This window comes from Pleurodeles waltl, chromosome 8, assembly GCF_031143425.1.
Source record: "Pleurodeles waltl isolate 20211129_DDA chromosome 8, aPleWal1.hap1.20221129, whole genome shotgun sequence".
Taxonomy (NCBI): Eukaryota; Metazoa; Chordata; class Amphibia; order Caudata; family Salamandridae; genus Pleurodeles; species Pleurodeles waltl.
Genome location: NC_090447.1, coordinates 1,528,114,746 through 1,528,135,174, shown reverse-complemented (window position 1 = coordinate 1,528,135,174; position 20,429 = coordinate 1,528,114,746). Strand labels below are relative to the sequence as shown.

At 44.6% G+C, this 20,429-nt stretch overlaps 1 protein-coding gene across 2 annotated transcripts in view; it reads left to right on the top strand.

Annotated features, from left to right (window-relative positions):
* The window catches only part of LOC138248921 (oocyte zinc finger protein XlCOF6-like), a 227,938-nt gene that overhangs the window by 8,398 nt on the left and 199,111 nt on the right, over positions 1-20,429 (top strand). For both annotated transcript variants that reach the window (XM_069202932.1, XM_069202934.1), the window contains exons 2-3: positions 18,619-18,745; positions 19,894-20,004. In XM_069202932.1, coding sequence (XP_069059033.1) covers positions 18,619-18,745; positions 19,894-20,004 — 238 coding nt within the window. The remainder of the gene's footprint in view (positions 1-18,618; positions 18,746-19,893; positions 20,005-20,429) is intronic.

Here is a 20,429-nt window from a genome sequence, read left to right as displayed (position 1 = left end):
GCTGAGTGAGAGGTCTCCAGGGTGGCATAAGACATGCTGCAGCCCTTAGAGACCTTCCTTGGCATCAGGGCCCTTGGTACTAGAAGTACCAGTTACAAGGGACTTATCTGGATGCCAGGGTCTGCCAATTGTGGATGCAAAAGTACAGGTTAGGGAAAGAACACTGGTGCTGGGGCCTGGTTAGCAGGCCTCAGCACACTTTTAATTGTAAACATAGCATCAGCAAAGCCAAAAAGTCAGGGGGCAACCATGCCAAGGAGGCATTTCCTTACACAACCCCCCCCAAACGAAAGAGGATGAGACTAACCTTTCCCAAGAGAGTCTTCATTTTCTAAGTGGAAGAACCTGGAAAGGCCATCTGCATTGGCATGGGCAGTCCCAGGTCTGTGTTCCACTATAAAGTCCATTCCCTGTAGGGAGATGGACCACCTCAACAGTTTAGGGTTTTCACCTTTCATTTGCATCAGCCATTTGAGAGGTCTGTGGTCAGTTTGAACTAGGAAGTGAGTCCCAAAGAGGTATGGTCTCAGCTTCTTCAGGGACCAAACCACAGCAAAGGCCTCCCTCTCAATGGCACTCCAACGCTGCTCCCTGGGGAGTAACCTCCTGCTAATGAAAGCAACAGGCTGGTCAAGGCCATCATCATTTGTTTGGGACAAAACTGCCCCTATCCCATGTTCAGAGGCATCAGTCTGCACAATGAACTGCTTAGAATAATCTGGAGCTTTTAGAACTGGTGCTGAGCACATCGCTTGTTTCAGGGTGTCAAAGGCCTGTTGGCATTCCACAGTCCAGTTCACTTTCTTGGGCATTTTCTTGGAGGTGAGTTCAGTGAGGGCTGTCACAATGGATCCATATCCCTTCACAAACCTCCTGTAATACCCAGTCAAGCCAAGGAATGCCCTGACTTGAGTCTGGGTTTTTGGAGCTACCCAGTCCAGAATAGTCTGGATCTTGGGTTGGAGTGGCTGAACTTGGCCTCCACCTACAAGGTGGCCCAAGTAAACCACAGTTCCCTGCCCTATCTGGCATTTGGATGCCTTGATAGAGAGGCCTGCAAATTGCAGAGCCTTCAAAACCTTCTTCAGGTGGACCAGGTGATCCTGCCAGGTGGAGCTAAAGACAGCAATATCATCAAGATAAGCTGTGCTAAAGGACTCCAAGCCAGCAAGGACTTGATTCACCAACCTTTGGAAGGTGGCAGGGGCATTCTTTAAACCAAAGGGCATAACAGTAAACTGATAATGCCCATCAGGTGTGGAGAATGCTGTTTTCTCTTTTGCTCCAGGTGCCATTTTTATTTGCCAGTACCCTGCTGTCAAGTCAAAGGTACTTAAGAATTTGGCAGCACCTAATTTGTCTATGAGCTCATCAGCTCTTGGAATTGGATGAGCATCTGTCTTGGTGACAGAATTGAGCCCTCTGTAGTCCACACAAAACCTCATCTCTTTCTTTCCATCTTTGGTGTGAGGTTTGGGGACTAAGACCACTGGGCTAGCCCAGGGGCTGTCATAGCGCTCAATTACTCCCAATTCCAGCATCTTGTGGACTTCCACCTTGATGCTTTCCTTAACATGGTCAGACTGTCTAAAGATTTTGTTTTTGACAGGCATGCTGTCTCCTGTGTCCACATCATGGGTACACAGGTGTGTCTGACCAGGGGTTAAGGAGAAGAGGTCAGGAAACTGTTGTAGGACTCTCCTACAATCAGCTTGCTGTTGGCCAGAGAGGGTGTCTGAGTAGATCACTCCATCTACTGTGCCATCTTTTGGGTCTGATGACAGAAGATCAGGGAGAGGTTCACTCTCTGCCTCCTGATCCTCATCTGTTACCATCAACAGATTCACATCAGCCCTGTCATGGAAGAGTTTAAGGCGGTTCACATGGATCACCCTCTTGGGGCTCCTGCTTGTGCCCAGGTCCACCAAGTAGGTGACCTGACTCTTCCTTTCTAGCACTGGGTAAGGGCCACTCCATTTGTCCTGGAGTGCCCTGGGAGCCACAGGCTCCAGAACCCAGACTTTCTGCCCTGGTTGGAACTCAACCAGTGCAGCCTTTTGGTCATACCAAAACTTCTGGAGCTGTTGGCTGGCCTCAAGGTTTTTGGTTGCCTTTTCCATGTACTCTGCCATTCTAGAGCGAAGGCCAAGTACATAGTCCACTATGTCTTGTTTAGGCTCATGGAGAGGTCTCTCCCAGCCTTCTTTAACAAGAGCAAGTGGTCCCCTTACAGGATGACCAAACAGAAGTTCAAAGGGTGAGAATCCTACTCCCTTCTGTGGCACCTCTCTGTAAGCGAAAAGCAGACATGGCAAGAGGACATCCCATCTCCTTTTGAGTTTTTCTGGGAGCCCCATGATCATGCCTTTTAATGTCTTGTTGAATCTCTCAACCAAGCCATTAGTTTGTGGATGGTATGGTGTAGTGAATTTGTAAGTCACTCCACACTCATTCCACATGTGTTTTAGGTATGCTGACATGAAGTTGGTACCTCTGTCAGACACCACCTCCGTAGGGAAACCCACTCTGGTAAAGATACCAATGAGGGCCTTGGCTACTGCAGGGGCAGTAGTCGACCTAAGGGGAATAGCTTCAGGATACCTGGTAGCATGATCCACTACTACCAGGATATACATATTTCCTGAGGCTGTGGGAGGTTCCAGTGGACCAACTATGTCCACACCCACTCTTTCAAAGGGGACCCCCACCACTGGAAGTGGAATGAGGGGGGCCTTTGGGTGCCCACCTGTCTTACCACTGGCTTGACAGGTGGGGCAGGAGAGGCAAAACTCCTTAACCATGTTGGACATATTGGGCCAGTAGAAGTGGTTGACTAGCCTCTCCCACGTCTTGGTTTGTCCCAAATGTCCAGCAAGGGGAATGTCATGGGCCAATGTTAGGATGAACTCTCTGAACAGCTGAGGCACTACCACTCTCCTAGTGGCACCAGGTTTGGGGTCTCTGGCCTCAGTGTACAGGAGTCCATCTTCCCAATAGACCCTATGTGTTCCATTTTTCTTGCCCTTGGACTCTTCAGCAGCTTGCTGCCTAAGGCCTTCAAGAGAGGGACAGGTTTCTTGTCCCTTACACAGCTCCTCCCTTGAGGGTCCCCCTGGGCCTAAGAGCTCAACCTGATAAGGTTCAAGCTCCAAAGGCTCAGTTCCCTCAGAGGGCAGAACTTCTTCCTGAGAAGAGAGGTTCCCTTTCTTTGGCTGTGTTGCAGTTGGTTTCCCAACTGACTTTCCTTTCCTCTTGGTAGGCTGGGCCATTCTTCCAGACTCCAGCTCTACTTGTTCACCCTGTGCCTTGCATTGTGATCTTGTTTTCACACACACCAGTTCAGGGATACCCAGCATTGCTGCATGGGTTTTTAGTTCTACCTCAGCCCATGCTGAGGACTCCAGGTCATTTCCAAGCAGACAGTCCACTGGGATATTTGAGGAGACCACCACCTGTTTCAGGCCATTGACCCCTCCCCATTCTAAAGTAACCATTGCCATGGGATGTACTTTTCTCTGATTGTCAGCGTTGGTGACTGTGTACGTTTTTCCAGTCCGGTATTGGCCAGGGGAAACCAGTTTCTCTGTCACCATGGTGACACTGGCACCTGTATCCCTCAGGCCCTCTATTCTAGTCCCATTAATTAAGAGTTGCTGTCTGTATTTTTGCATGTTAGGCGGCCAGACAGCTAGTGTGGCTAAATCCACCCCACCCTCAGAAACTAGAGTAGCTTCAGTGAGGACCCTGATTTGCTCTGGGCACACTGTTGATCCCACTTGGAGACTAGCCATACCAGTGTTACCTGGATGGGAGTTTGGAGTGGAACCTTTCTTGGGACAGGCCTTGTCTCCAGTTTGGTGTCCATGCTGTTTACAGCTATGACACCAGGCCTTTTTGGAATCAAAGTTTTTACCCTTGTACCCATTGTTTTGTGAAGAGGCTCTGGGCCCACCCTCCTGTGCAGGTTTTTGGGGGCCTGTAGAAGACTCTTTACTATTTTTAGTTTTGGTTGTCTCATCACTCTTCCCCTGGGGAGTCTTTGTGACCCCTTTCTTTTGGTCACCCCCTGTTGAAGTCTTGGACACCCTTGTCTTGACCCAATGGTCCGCCTTCTTTCCCAATTCTTGGGGAGAAATTGGTCCTAGGTCTACCAGATGCTGATGCAGTTTATCATTGAAACAATTACTTAACAGGTGTTCTTTCACAAATAAATTGTACAGCCCATCATAATTACTTACACCACTGCCTTGAATCCAACCATCTAGTGTTTTCACTGAGTAGTCTACAAAGTCAACCCAGGTCTGGCTCGAGGATTTTTGAGCCCCCCTGAATCTAATCCTATACTCCTCAGTGGAGAATCCAAAGCCCTCAATCAGGGTACCCTTCATGAGGTCATAAGATTTTGCATCTTGTCCAGAGAGTGTGAGGAGTCTATCCCTACACTTTCCTGTGAACATTTCCCAAAGGAGAGCACCCCAGTGAGATCTGTTCACTTTTCTGGTTACACAAGCCCTCTCAAAAGCTGTGAACCATTTGGTGATGTCATCACCATCTTCATATTTAGTTACAATCCCTTTAGGGATTTTCAACATGTCAGGAGAATCTCTGACCCTATTTATGTTGCTGCCACCATTGATGGGTCCTAGGCCCATCTCTTGTCTTTCCCTCTCTATGGCTAGGATCTGTCTTTCCAAAGCCAATCTTTTGGCCATCCTGGCTAACTGGATGTCCTCTTCACTGGAGTTATCCTCAGTGATTTCAGAGGTGTTGGTCTCTCCTGTGAGGGAACCAGCATCTCTGACTATTATTTTTGGAGTCAGGGTTTGAGAGACCCTGTTCTCCCTAGATAGGACTGGTAGGGGGGAATTTTCCTCCAAGTCACTATCCTCTTCCTCTGAGTTGCCACCCTCAGAGGGGTTGGCCTTTTCAAACTCTGCCAAAAGCTCCTGGAGCTGTATTTTGGTAGGTTTGGGGCCCATTGTTATTTTCTTTATTTTACAGAGTGACCTTAGCTCCCTCATCTTAAGATGGAGGTAAGGTGTGGTGTCGAGTTCCACCACAGTCACATCTGTGCTAGACATTTTGCTTCTAAAAGTTGGAATACTTTTTAAGAATCTACAACTGGTTCTAGAATCTAATTCAAACTTTTACAAACTTTTAAACTCTAAAAGAAATGCTAAACAGGATCTAACACAAGGCCCTAGCAGGTCTTTTAAGAATTTAGAAAACTTTTCAAATTGCAAAAATCTATTTCTAATGACAATTTTGGAATTTGTCGTGTGATCAGGTATTGGCTGAGTAGTCCAGCAAATGCAAAGTCTTGTACCCCACCGCTGATCCACCAATGTAGGAAGTTGGCTCTGTATGTGCTATTTCAAAGTAAGGAATAGCATGCACAGAGTCCAAGGGTTCCCCTTAGAGGTAAAATAGTGGTAAAAATAGATAATACTAATGCTCTATTTTGTGGTAGTGTGGTCGAGCAGTAGGCGTATCCAAGGAGTAGTGTTAAGCATTTGTTGTACATACACATAGACAATAAATGAGGTACACACACTCAGAGACAAATCCAGCCAATAGGTTTTGTTATAGAAAAATATCTTTTCTTAGTTTATTTTAAGAACCACAGGTTCAAATTTAACATGTAATATCTTGTTTGAAAGGTATTGCAGGTAAGTACATTAGGAACTTTGAATCATTTCAATTGCATGTATACTTTTCAAGTTATTGACAAATAGCTACTTTAAAAGTGGACACTTAGTGCAATTTTCACAGTTCCTGGGGGAGGTAAGTTTTTGTTAGTTTTACCAGGTAAGTAAGACACTTACAGGGTTCAGTTCTTGGTCCAAGGTAGCCCACCGTTGGGGGTTCAGAGCAACCCCAGAGTCACCACACCAGCAGCTCAGGGCCGGTCAGGTGCAGAGTTCAAAGTGGTGCCCAAAACACATAGGCTAGAATGGAGAGAAGGGGGTGCCCCGGTTCCGGTCTGCTTGCAGGTAAGTACCCGCGTCTTCGGAGGGCAGACTAGGGGGGTTTTGTAGGGCACCGGGGGGTACACAAGCCCACACAGAAATTTCACCCTCAGCAGCACGGGGGCGGCCGGGTGCAGTGTAGAAACAAGCGTCGGGTTCGCAATGTTAGTCTATGAGAGATCTCGGGATCTCTTCAGCGCTGCAGGCAGGCAAGGGGGGGGTTCCTCGGGGAAACCTCCACTTGGGCAAGGGAGAGGGACTCCTGGGGGTCACTTCTCCAGTGAAAGTCCGGTCCTTCAGGTCCTGGGGGCTGCGGGTGCAGGGTCTCTCCCAGGCGTCGGGACTTAGGATTCAAAGAGTCGCGGTCAGGGGAAGCCTCGGGATTCCCTCTGCAGGCGGCGCTGTGGGGGTTCAGGGGGGACAGGTTTTGGTACTCACAGTATCAGAGTAGTCCTGGGGTCCCTCCTGAGGTGTTGGATCTCCACCAGCCGAGTCGGGGTCGCCGGGTGCAGTGTTGCAAGTCTCACGCTTCTTGCGGGGAGCTTGCAGGGTTCTTTCAAGGCTGCTGGAAACAAAGTTGCAGCCTTTCTTGGAGCAGGTCCGCTGTCCTCGGGAGTTTCTTGTCTTTTCGAAGCAGGGGCAGTCCTCAGAGGATGTCGAGGTCGCTGGTCCCTTTGGAAGGCGTCGCTGGAGCAGGATCTTTGGAAGGCAGGAGACAGGCCGGTGAGTTTCTGGAGCCAAGGCAGTTGTCGTCTTCTGGTCTTCCTCTGCAGGGGTTTTCAGCTAGGCAGTCCTTCTTCTTGTAGTTGCAGGAATCTAAATCTTTAGGTTCAGGGAAGCCCTTAAATACTAAATTTAAGGGCGTGTTTAGGTCTGGGGGGTTAGTAGCCAATGGCTACTAGCCCTGAGGGTGGGTACACCCTCTTTGTGCCTCCTCCCAAGGGGAGGGGGTCACATCCCTAATCCTATTGGGGGAATCCTCCCTCTGCAAGATGGAGGATTTCTAAAAGTTAGAGTCACCTCAGCTCAGGACACCATAGGGGCTGTCCTGACTGGCCAGTGACTCCTCCTTGTTGCTTTCTTTGTTCCCTCCAGCCTTGCCGCCAAAAGTGGGGGCCGTGGCCGGAGGGGGCGGGCAACTCCACTAAGCTGGAGTGCCCTGCTGGGCTGTGACAAAGGGGTGAGTCTTTGAGGCTCACCGCCAGGTGTTACAGCTCCTGCCTGGGGGAGGTGTTAGCATCTCCACCCAGTGCAGGCTTTGTTACTGGCCTCAGAGTGACAAAGGCACTCTCCCCATGGGGCCAGCAACATGTCTCTAGTGTGGCAGGCTGCTGGAACCAGTCAGCCTACACAGATAGTCGGTTAAGTTTCAGGGGGCACCTCTAAGGTGCCCTCTGTGGTGTATTTTACAATAAAATGTACACTGGCATCAGTGTGCATTTATTGTGCTGAGAAGTTTGATACCAAACTTCCCAGTTTTCAGTGTAGCCATTATGGTGCTAATTTATTCACGCCTGGTCAGAAACAGAAAAGAAAAGACACCATAGTTGATGGTTCGTAATAGTTAATTTTTTAATTATACACACTCTAGAAACACTACCTAAATCCTTATTTGAAATACCAAATACATATGACCACATGCAAGACATCTCACCTCAAGTTCATGACCCCGCTGTAAGCACGAAAAATTGAAGTATTATTGCTTCCATCCAAGTAATATAACAAAAAACAGAAAACCACTGTTTGGTATAAAGACTTTCAGTTTCAAACCGTATCGTATTCCTCCTTTAGAACCCATTCCCCAATCACTTACCCATCACAACTAATCCGCTTGATGGCGGCGTTCACCTATTCGGAACGCTGTCTTGCGAGTACTCTGACACGCGAACCCGATCCCGGAAGTTAAATAGACTTCCGGGAATATCATCAGAGCTGCAAACTCAACAAAGAAAACGGACAAAGGTCCGTTACTATGGAAATGGGACCGAAGGTTCCCAAAAGTGTTAGACACGACGCAATTAGTCCAGCTTAAATATTACACATATCCAAATACAGCATGAGAAGCTCCAAAACTAAAATAAACAAATTAAGATTGCAACTCCAAGCATCAAACTTAATCATATGAAATACCAAGCAAAATCAATCCTTTCTGTATAACCCAAAATATTTGGGGATCCTTGCAGATCTAAAATTGATCTGTTTAAGTTTGTTCGTAAACTTAAACTAAAAAAGTATTTTCAATTAAATCCGATAGAAAGTTCAATTCAGGATGCGGTTGTACCATCGTTAAGCACTTTGTCTATTGAAAAAGTACAGGATACAGCACTTATATTATCTATAGCAGAACAGGATGAGGATCCTAATATTCTTTCAAGAGTACTACAGGATTTGGATGTAACATCCAGTAGAAGTATCTCCAGTGGTTTAAAGAGGAAATCCTGCTGGACTCCGAGATCTTTAGGCATGAATACATTTGATAAATTCTTTGACCTGGTGTGTCAGGATTATGATAAGTATTTGGCTAAGAATAAATATAGACAATTCTTAAAAAACTTGAATCCAGAGGAATTAGCTGCATTGGAAATACTCAAACAGGATAAAGACATTATTATCAGACAAGCAGACAAGGGTGGGAATGTGGTCCTCATGAATAAGGCAGATTATGACAATGAGATAATGTCACAACTGACTGATAAGGCGTGCTATGAGAAGATTTTGGGGAATCCCATTCCCAACTTGGTATATATGATCAATAAAAGGTTATTTACTTGGCAACAACGAGGGTTACTCAGCAAAGATGAATATCTTTATTTAAAGGTTGATTATCCCACATATCCATGTCTGTATACACTACCCAAGGTGCATAAGGGTCTGCCTTTTCCACCGGGAAGACCAATTGTTTTGGGCATATCAGGCCCTACGGAGAGACTTTCTGAATTTGTGGATTGTTTTTTACAACCTATGGTTCACAATCTTCCGTCTTTTATAAAGGACACCACACATATTCTTAGTATTTTGAGTGATGAGGAGTGGGAGAAGAATATGTTATTGGTCACATTGGATGTAGTATCCTTGTATACTTGTATTGAACACGAGTTAGGACTGGAAGCTATTTGTTTTTTTCTGAACAAAAGATCAGCAAGTCTGTGGGTGTGGGGTCTGGAATCCACTCAATGGCCAACCTATATACTGTTTTGGGGTCGGTTTATAGATGATTGTTTTCTGATCTGGACGGGTGGTGAACAAAAGTTGGTGGAATTCTGTACCTTTTATAATTCAAATAGTATGAATGTGAGATTTACATTTCAATTCAGTTCGGTGAACATTGAATTTCTAGATGTAGAGGTTTTCATTGTGGAGGATAAAATTCAAAGTAGACTTTTTCGCAAAACTACAGCTTGTAATTCTATTTTGCATGCCGAAAGTGCACACCCTAGACATCAAGTAACTTCAATTCCCTTTGGTGAACTGGTGAGAGCACGACGCAATTGCAGTTTAGATGATGAATTTTTAAATCAAGTGGATGACATGGGCAGAAGGTTTAGAGTGCGAGGTTACTCGAACAAGGTGGTTAAAAGGGCACAATTTAGGGCCAAATGATTGGACAGGAGTGATACTCTGAGAACCAAAGATTTAAATAATATGGATAACAAATCTAATAAGGTTAGACTTATTACGGATTTCAATGATGCCTCTCTGATTTTAATAAGATTCATGACCAAACATTGGAATATATTATCACAAGATGACTCAATGAAAGACTTAATTCCAAAGAGAGTGCTTACATCATATCGGAAAGGTAGGACACTGAAGAGTATTTTGAGCCCTAGTTTTACTACTTTGTCTCCTAGTAGGACTTGGTTATCCACACGTACTATGGGTTTTTTCAAATGTGGTTACTGTGGTGTATGTCGCTGGGCATGGCATAATATTAAGGAACTTTCTATGGGTGGGAGAGTTTTTGGAATCTGTTCAATGATCAACTGCAATACTACTTATGTTATATACATAATACGATGTGAATGCACTCGAATCTATGTGGGGAGCACAATACGCCCACTGAAGGTTAGAATTGGGGAGCATATTCAGGTGCTTAAAAACAATGATGTAAGATATCCAATAGTGGCTCATATCACAACTTGTAACTCACAACCAGCTCATAAAAGCTTTGAATTTTTTGGATTAGAACATGTCCCTCGGGATCCGAGAGGTGGTAATAGGGAACTATCCTTACATAGGAGAGAGGCATTATAGATAATGAGATTGAGGGCCGTAGAATTTATCCTAAATTCTGATAGGGAATTGGAGTTCTTTTTGGGGGGTTGAAAGAGTATTGAATTATGTGTATGATGATATATCTTATCCTGGTAAATGTATTTCATACTGTACTTTTGCAATGTTAATGTTTTTTTATTGTAATTATATGGCATTATTTCATGGAGGGTGGTATTTATTACAATGGGTGTTATTAACCAAAATTCTCAAACTGGAATTGTTGAAAATCTCCAAATTTGGTTGGGGGATGTGAAAGGTGAATACTGTAATGGGAGTGACACTAACAATTTATATTTCTGCCTTCTCTTTACCAACCAGTTGGTTTTCTAGGACTGGCTTTCTTCATTGAATAATGTGTGGTAAGGAATAGGGATAGAATGCTATCCCAAAAGCATAAAGTGAATGTGGATAGAGAAGCGAATTGATTCTTGACTTGGACGGAGGTTCCGAATAAGTATGCCTTGTAGTGAAGCAGGTGGCTTCTTTTCTGAACAATGGTGGTTGTGAAATGGATCGATGTGTTTGGTTTTTGTTAAATATGATTTTTCCTTTCAGAAAAAAGTGGGTTATTCAGAAAGGATTGATTTTGCTTGGTATTTCATATGATTAAGTTTGATGCTTGGAGTTGCAATCTTAATTTGTTTATTTTAGTTTTGGAGCTTCTCATGCTGTATTTGGATATGTGTAATATTTAAGCTGGACTAATTGCGTGGTGTCTTTAACACTTTTGGGAACCTTCGGTCCCATTTCCATAGTAACGGACCTTTGTCCGTTTTCTTTGTTGAGTTTGCAGCTCTGATGATATTCCCGGAAGTCTATTTAACTTCCGGGATCGGGTTCGCGTGTCAGCGTACTCGCAAGACAGCGTTCCGAATAGGTGAACGCCGCCATCAAGCGGATTAGTTGTGATGGGTAAGTGATTGGGGAATGGGTTCTAAAGGAGGAATACGATACGGTTTGAAAGATGGATTTCGTCTCTGTAGGGCTGGGGAACCACACTGGCACCGTTGGTCTACTTCAACTCCAACTGTGAAGCACAGATGCAGTGGTAATTTCAGGTGTCGGGCTTTAGGCAGGCTATAGTCCTCGCAGTTTGTCTTGGGGTGCTTGCAAGATGCAGGGAAACAGCTCTGCTGCTCCACAGGAGTTCCTTGGTCTTTGTTGAAGGCAGACAGTCCTACCAGGCTTTGGAAGCACAACGGCTGCAGGAAAAGATGATTGGTGCAATTTGGGAAGAGCAGCACCTGGCCGGCAGGTCAGGTGCTTCTTCCTTTTCTTTTTCGGCTCTTATGTGTCCTTCTTAGGTCAGCAGGAATCTGTTGCTTTCCTGGTGCCAGGAGCTCCCCTAACTGCTGTATTTATGGGTGTTTCTGGGAGTGTAGGTTAGTAGCCAATGAGCTACTTACCCCTGGGCTCACTACATCCCCTAAATGACCGCTTCCTTTGGGAAGTGGGCATAAACCTTACCCAGAGTTCCTAAATCTGCCACCACCATGATGGCAGAGTGCTAAAAGTTGTGTCCACATCGGGCAGCATACCTTAGGGGTGGGACTGCTCTGAGGGGTGGATACTCCTCAATGAATACTACATTTCCCATCTGTCCTGGCGCCAAATGGGCCCTGGACTAGGGGGGGTCGGTATTTCTCTTGTGAGTGGAGCCAGATCTGCATACCAAGGGCAGTGGACCTCTTTGAAGGCCCTTGCCTCTGCAGATGTACTGGTCATCCATTTGGGTGGGGCGTTTAAACACCTCTCCCACAGCAGGTTTTGTGATTGATTTCCTGAGAGCACCGACTCTCACCTTAGGAAAGTTAAGGGTTTATTAATATGAGATTTTTGATACGAAGCATCCCTCTTTTCAGTGAAGACATCATATATCTGGGGAACTCGTAGCGACCAGTGTCCAGTACATGTACTCAAAATGGCTTCCCGATTCACTCACTATGTCTAGGAATCGACAGGCATATCAGGGGCATATGTGTTTGTGCAGATATGTCCTCACGTAATATAATGCACCCTGCCTAGGGCTGTAAGGCCTGCTGTAGGGGTGAGTTACATATATTGCATGCAGTTTTGGGGGACGTGGCACACAGGCTGTGTGTCATGTCATGTTTTTACTTTTAGCTGCACGAAGACATGCAGCCTGCAATGGTTGTCTACATGTGCTAGGAAAGGGGCCACTGAGGGTGGCACAAGACATGCTACAGCCCTTGAGGACCCTATTTGGTGCCCATGTCCTGGGTACCAGGGGTGCCATTTACTAGGGACTTACAGAGGGGCCAGAAAGTATTGCCAATTGGGGAACAACTGTACAGTTTTTTAGGGAAAGAGGTCTGACACTGCGGACCTGGTTAGCAGGAACCCTGTGTACTTTTAGTCAAATTGCCTCACATACCAGGCAGAAAGTGAGGGTGATCATGTGGAAAAGAGGCACTTTCCTACACACACATGTAACTGAGCGAGGGGAAATATCCAGGGGAAAAAAAGGCATAACATTCGTGACAAGGGTACTAAACCACAGAAATGCATTAAGAAATTATGTTAATGTAGGTTTAAGAAAATTCAAGATAGATACATGCACTATACTCACCACAAACCTACGTTAAGAAGAGTTTGTAGACACCATCAGACCTTGGTTGAGTCACAGCAACAAGGCAGATAAACCACCTACTGTAAACAGTACTAAAATTGCATTCAACCCTACTCAACTTTTATACTTTTGGCTACAAACTCAATATGTGCCATAGACCAAAATATGGCCAAGGGTGCACCACAGAGTTATAAAACACTCCCTGACCTACAGCCTTTGTAACAATGCTTGCATGTCTTTGCATTTCAAACAGTTTAAACCTTCCCAGAGAAAAATTGCTTAAAATTATGTAAAATAAATTCACTCAGAAATCAGAACATCTATTGCCTTTTGCTTGAAACTTCAAAATCAGTCTGGTAACTAGGCAATGCTCTTTAGGTGGTCTGTACATATGAGGCATAATGTGATAACTGTGAATGAAGATCAAGGAAATAAATCTTCTGGGCTGCGAGGGAAGAGCGGATGGGAAATGCAAGAGAGGAGCATGGGGGTAATTAATTTGGGTAATAACAGCACCTGCTATTTCCAGAATTTAGAAATGCCAGTTTAGCAAACACTGTTACATGTAACTAAATATTATTTTATATGCCATACATTAAAGGGAGACCCAAGCTGAGATGGTGTGAGTGTATATTTAGTGTAACTGGTGCAGATTTATTTAGTTTTAGGATTTGCAAATACATTATTTTATGGGTTGCAAATCATACCATCATGTATTCTTGTATGAAACGTAAGTACTTTTTACTGTTACTAAAAAATAATTGGAGGTAGAAGCAATAGAGTGGGGACCTGATGTAAGACAACTTTAGAAATTGCAAATAATTGTATATTGATGAGTAGGTAATCCAGTCTTATTACTACAGTGCAAGTGATAACAGGATTTGTTTTATATATTTTATGTTTAACCTTCTTATGCTAAAGTGCCACTGGGAGCGTCACACATGACCAGTATAAATGTCACTTTTAGGCACACTGAAAACATAGAAATGTTACTTGTACACATTCTGAATCTTGACAGCTGTGACAATAAACAGGCATCATTCACATTTTGTAAAATATTCAGAACATTTAAATGTGCCTAACCTTGCCAGAGTAAATATTCATGCACAAACAGCCACAATGCTTTGACACTGATTCCAGAATACCATGCAATGGTTTGGAATTTGGGAGTACATAAAATTGTTTACAGACTAAAACATAGCTGGCTTAAAAGCTGGTAATAAAGCAGATCAAAGTCACTTTCACACAGAGTGTGTCTACTTATAGAAGGGCTGTAAATGTCAGGGGCTGGACATTCAGAGGGTCTGCTGAATCTCCATCTTGATTGCTCGACTACTCCTCCCAGTAGTCCCCGTGCCACCCTGGATTTAGTAGTGTACATGAAAGAGGTCAAGTAGCTCCTTAAGAGGGCCTTATAGTAGAAAAAAAGATAGGGTAACAACTCCCCTTCACTGTCTTGTAGCTCTTGAATATAAAAGAAGGAGAATGAAAAGCTGAATATTTAGCAGTCAGGATCCCTTTGTGAATTAGGCCCTTAGACTTCTTTCTTTGTGCTTCTCTTTTATAACAGAGAAGCTTGTCCTTGCCTCTTTCCTGAAAAGCATGCCATCAGACTTACACAGGAACTCAAATTATTATTACCCCACTGCCTCCCTCCCTGTCTGACATGCAAACAGTGTGGTGGGAGTGTTTAACTTTGTGCTGAGAGCAAAATTCTGTCACACATGGCCCCAGTTCACATTGAGTGCATCTCCTGCATGCCTGCAAGTTCTGGTAAGCTCTTAACACTGTTTGCATTCTCAGTGCGGATGTGACGGTAAATCTGAAATACTACTAGCTACTGTTTTCAAATAGGGTAATTACTAAAAACAAGAATTGAAAAAGCCAATTGGTTGTGCGTATGCAGAAGCTATTCGCTTTGCAGGTATGCTTTAGCCTTGTAGTACACAAGCATGACTAAATGTTAGTGGAGTAAAGGGGAGTGGCATATGTAGTATCATAAAGTAGAGTGTTATTGAGTGATGTGGAGTGGCTTAGAGTGGTGTACAGTTGAGTGGCGTGGAATGTCATGGAGTGGAGCTAAATATTGGTAAGTGGCGTGGAAGGAGTGGAGTATTATAGAAGGGAAGGGTGGAGTAGAGTTTAGTGGTGTAGAGTGTAATGGAGTAAAGTGGTGTAGAGCAGAGTGGAGTGCTGTAGTGGGTGTTGTGGGGAGTGTTGTAGAGTGGAGTAGATTGTCAGAGTCCAGAAATCACCCATTAATTGTAGGAGGCTGTCCCTCTATGTAGTGTGCAAAGCTAGGCAGACTGCGCAGGGGGTCCATGCAACCACCCGCTGGTTTACAAGGGTAAAAACTAGACCATCTAATGCTCTAACGTTTATGGTAGCTTAGTCGAGCAGTTAGGCCACTTTTAGAGAAGTGCAAAGCATTTGTTGTACTTGCAGCTTCAATCTTGCTAGTCTCACACTCAAAGGAATAAATCGAGACCAATTTATAAAAATACTTCAGATTTTTATAGGAATTTTAAGACCAAGATCATCAATATTGGTTACGTAATTTTCGAGATATGAATTTTTGATGTTTAATAAAAATAGACTTCATGGCCGTAGTTACTCGTCATGGGAATCAATGGAGGATAACATTTAAAAATACATATAAAATCACACAGTAGGTTGACTAAGTTCTTATTTTGCGGGTTGGTTGAGGTCGTCAGTGGGCCCACTGTGCCAGCTAGAGAAGTTCTGGTGCCTCCCGGTTCTGGCAGGAACAGCGGGAAAAGGTCTCTAGAGCTGGTGCAGTGCCACTGCCGGGGACCACTTGGAAAAGCACTGCACATGAAAGTTTAAAGGTGACTCCTATGGGTCCCCTTGGAGTGTCGAGGTCGCAAGGGGTGGGGGGCCCTCTGGGGACAGGTGGTTCTTCGGTACAGGCGAGCCGGGTGCAGAGTGAATGGGTGAGCCAGGAGTTGTGTGCAAGGATGCCCTCAGAAGCAGGAGATAGGTCGGTTCAAGGGTCGTTTGCAGGACGACGGGGTCACTCTGGCAGGAGGCCCGGGTTGTTTCTGAAGTCCCTCGACTAGGGCTTCCTCCTGGTCCTTTTGCAGTCCCATGTGGGCTGTTTGTATCGGTGTCTGAAGTCAGATGACCAATAGCCAGGGTATTGGTACAATTCAGCAGCTGGAGGATGCAGTGCCACCAAACATGGCACACTGGCAGGCTTTGCCCTTGTGGTCATTGGTGTGAAGTTTGGTTCGGTTTCAGAGTTAGCGTCCTGTCAGTGAAGTGGACCTCACTGGCTTGTTGGTTTCTTGTGGATTTAGAGTGGTACTTCCACTCGGGAGGGTGTTCTCTGACAAAGCCTGGAGGTTCTTTGGGGTTCTTTTGTCCAGCAGCTCCTTAGCAGCGATTGTTGGGTCCTGGGTGCAGCAGGCAGGATTTGACGCCTTTTCTTTGTGTCCATAGTTCTTGTGTCTTTGGATCCTCTTGTTGCTGGTCTTCTGCTGTCCGTCTGATTTCTTTGTCTACGGATGCCCACTAAATATGGTATTTAGTGAGCATTTTAGGGGGAACCTGGTAGCGACCAATGTGTCATCTACCTTAGGGTGGCTACCCCCACTAAGTGACCACTTACAGTGGGGAGAGGTCTCTTCCCTACACCTGATTGGCTATTTTCCTTCCATCCAGAATGGAGGAAAATGAAACGGAGAGTCTACCTCACATGCAACACTTTAGGGGTGGTGCATGCCAGGTAGGGCCACTCCTCCTGTCATTTGTTTGAGTTTCCCACAATTGCTGCCGCCAAACGTGGGGGTTTACAACTGGGGTGGCCATCTGCTGCTAGCAGCAGTTCTGGAGGTCGAGTTTCAAAGGTGGTAAGCCATTTGAAGCTCGCCAGCAGGGCAGTGGACATTCGTGATGGGGGGGGGGAGGTGTTAGCACCTCCACCTAGGATGGGCTTTGTTCTACATCCCATAGGGCATAGGCCCTTACCCCAGGGGTACAGATTTGTGCCTGGCAGTGGCTGGCTGGATTTGACCGGCCAGCAACCATGCCAGGGTAGTTAGCTTTTGCAGGTGGCACCTCTAAGGTGACCCCTGGGTACATTTGGTAATAAATCCAATACTGGTACCAGCTTGGATTTATCATTCTGAGTTGTTTGATACCAAACAACCCAGGGTTCAGAGTGGTCATCATGTAGCTGTGAAACTCGTATTGACCAGTATTAAAATGGCTGCTCTATTCATTCACTGTCTCCCAGGTTTGGCAAGGACACAGTGGGGGGCTATTGCTCATGCAGCTATGCCCTCACATGCAGAATAGTGCACCCTTTCTTAGAGCTGGAAGGCCTGTCAGATGGGGTCTTACCCATAGTGCAATTCATGTATTGTGGACAGGGCACACAGGCAGTGTGCCATGTCGAGTTTGCATTTTAGGTTTGCATCAGGACACTCGGCCTGCAGTGGCAGTGCTGGGTGCACCTGAATGCACGGCCCTGGAGGGTGGCACAGTCAGTGCTGCTGCCCTCAGGGGCCTGCCGTAAGTACCTTAGTACCATTTATTTGGGACTTATGGGGGCAATTAAAGGTGTCTCCAATTGTGTCCACCGCAGTTTAGGGAAAGAGCTCTGACCCAGGGAACCCGGCTAGCGGGGACCCTGGGCACTAACAACTTCTAGGCTACATCACATAACAGGCAAAATGTGGGGGCTAACCAGGTCAAAAAGAGGCCTTTTATCACACTAATGTTCCCTGGCCATTTTAGTAAACTGAAAATATACATTTCATGATTAACATTAGACTAAACGCCTCCCCCCTCAAGGTGCCTCCTTCTTCTTTGCATCACAGTAGAAATCATTCATAAATGATTGTGACTTTTCTTTCTGTTTTTGGTTTTAGTAGATCACCATATTCCATTTTTGAAATAAATAAATGCATTTTTATGATTAGTAGAAGTTTTTTTCTTTTCTGTACACTTTTAATCCCGCTCCATATTTTTATGCTGGCTGTCTTCATTTGACTGTAATGATGGTTCTTTTTCCTCAGGGTTATTTTGTCAATTTGGCATTTTAGAAAGATTGAGATTTGTCAGTCTAGTATCAGAGGTCTTCAAACTGGGGGGCGGGCCCCCCTAGGGGGGCCTGAAGTGATCCCAGGGGGGGCCCCAGACTCTGGCCAAAGTAAATATTATACAGATAACAGGCCTTTGTTTTAAGCAGAAGCATGTTATTTCAGTTTTAAAAAGGTAACAGTACTTAACTGCAGTGTTTAAATAGGTTTAGACATATTTAAACATTGCCATGTTCATAAAATAGTTGTGAAAAATTCTGAGGGGGGCCCAGTGATTTTTATTTTTCAACTGGGGGGGCGCAGCATTAAAAGGTTTGGAGACCTCTGGGACTCTAGTTTAACCAAGCTGTGTTTCCAACTAGCTTTTAAACTAAGTTTGCATAACTCCATATGAATTCACACTACTCGCCATTTTTCTTTTGGCATGTTTCATTGTAGTGTGCTAAAGTGGAATGTTCGAGTAAACAAATGGGCTGGCATGAGTAATATATTCATTTGGAGGTTATAGTTTTATTCTGGTCATACCAGCCAAGTGTAGATGGGGTGGAGGAGAAACCCACCATGTCTCATCTGGCACTGTGGGCGGTGTACTGGACTTGTGTGACCCAAGACCTGGAGTTTTAAATACCCTTTGTTACAGGAACACGCTTTGTTCTATATCTTTCCTGACTGTTAAGTGTGATTATGACATAAATGTGTATATTCACAATTCTTCTAGGAGCTGCTTACACTCCAGGATGCAGTTGCTGGTTTCTCAAAACAGGAGCGGGAGCTTTTACACAACTGGCAGAAGGATCTTTATGCAAATCTGATGAATGAAATTCACCAAGTCTTGATGTCACTCGGTAACATCACAGTAATTGCATTTTTTAAAGTTTGCTCAGTCTGTAAATTACTTAACTGTTTACCTTATTTTGTGGTCTCATAAGTTTGGCAGTAATATTTTGCATTTCCCTACTGTATTTTAGTGGCCATTGGGCTTGCATATTGTTAATTTAATTTTAGATACACAAGATGTAGAGTGCTCTGGTAAGCTAGTCTGGAGTTAGGGTGGGAACCCTTTACCTATGGATTGCTCCTGTGACTAAGGCAAGGGGTATTCAGTGACATTTAAGAGTTAGGATTAGCAATATAAGCAGTTTTAAAAACAAATCAGATTTGTTAGTTTGCCCACTGTTAGGAGGGCTTTATTATAACATTGGGCTACATCATAGCACCTCTGTCATGATGGAATTCAAATAGATGATTCATTTTTGCCATTCACATCGTAGTTTTTGTCTAAGGACTATTTAAATTTATTTTGACTTGATTTTTTGTTAAATTTATGCAGTTTTAGATACATGTGAAGTGCCATGGTGAGCTAGATTGAAGGGAAGATAACAGCCCACTACCTATGCATTGAGCTTGTGATATTATGTAAGTGGCAGTCCATAAACATGAAACCCAAATATTTTGCTTGCAAGGTTAGCACCACAAGCCGGTTTTGTCTGCTTAGTTCTTTTGCACTCAGCTGGAAAAGCAGCTTTTCTAACCTTGTCAAACACCATGGACGGCAACTCTGTCTTGTTTAGGTTAAAATAAGGACATTTGGTGCCATCCATATCTCATTTTCTTAAAGGACTTTTCCAGTATCCAGTTCTGTCTAGTGAATGGCTTCGATTATATACCGACTCATCTGCATGCAGGAGCCCCAGCAAACCTCCCGCACTTAAGGACACTAGTAAATACCCCACCTCTTCTCCTTATCTTCTGCTGCTGTCACACTACTCATGCCTCCCAATCTAGCCCCCTACTTCACATCTCCCACCCCATCTTCCAAAACCCAGGCCCACTGGCATCCCTGCACATCAGCACAGTGGCTGCTACCTCTTTAACCTTGACGCTTGTATTGCGTCCACCAAAGAGATTCCCACCACAATTACTTAAGTGTACCAGATAGTGATTGGAGATGCAGATCACTTACACATTCTCTTTCTTTTCTTTTTTTTAACAGGTCCGGTGATTGCAGCCACTGTCTTTTCGTTGAAAGTGAAAGGAAATGATGGTCTGTGCCCTGTGGATGTTGGGGACTCTGATAGAAGTCAGAGTGATGACCATTCCCCAAGTGAGTGCGAAGTGTAAACCTATTTCATCATCAAGTCTTTTACACAGTCTCAAATGTGTAGCAGTGCTTACTCACTGATACAAGCGTACACACACAGACAGACCTGTATATGCATTGATGCACATATGCATAAACAAATGCTTATTTTAGAAGATGTGCTTGGAATAATCTCTTCACCTAATTATCTAATATATTTAGATGTTTCCACTTGAAAACGAAATCAGAGGTTATCAGGGAATATGTTATGCATGTGTGAAAGGATACACATGTTGAAGTGCAGAGTAGGGCTTCCCAGTCAGTGCCAGATAGCAGTTTTATTTTCATTGACTTTTTTTTAAGTGCCTTATATGCTTCTTGGTACTGTGGAGTGGATGACAGAGATTAGATAAGCCACTAGTGTAGTTATCCGCACTTTGGCTGCTCAA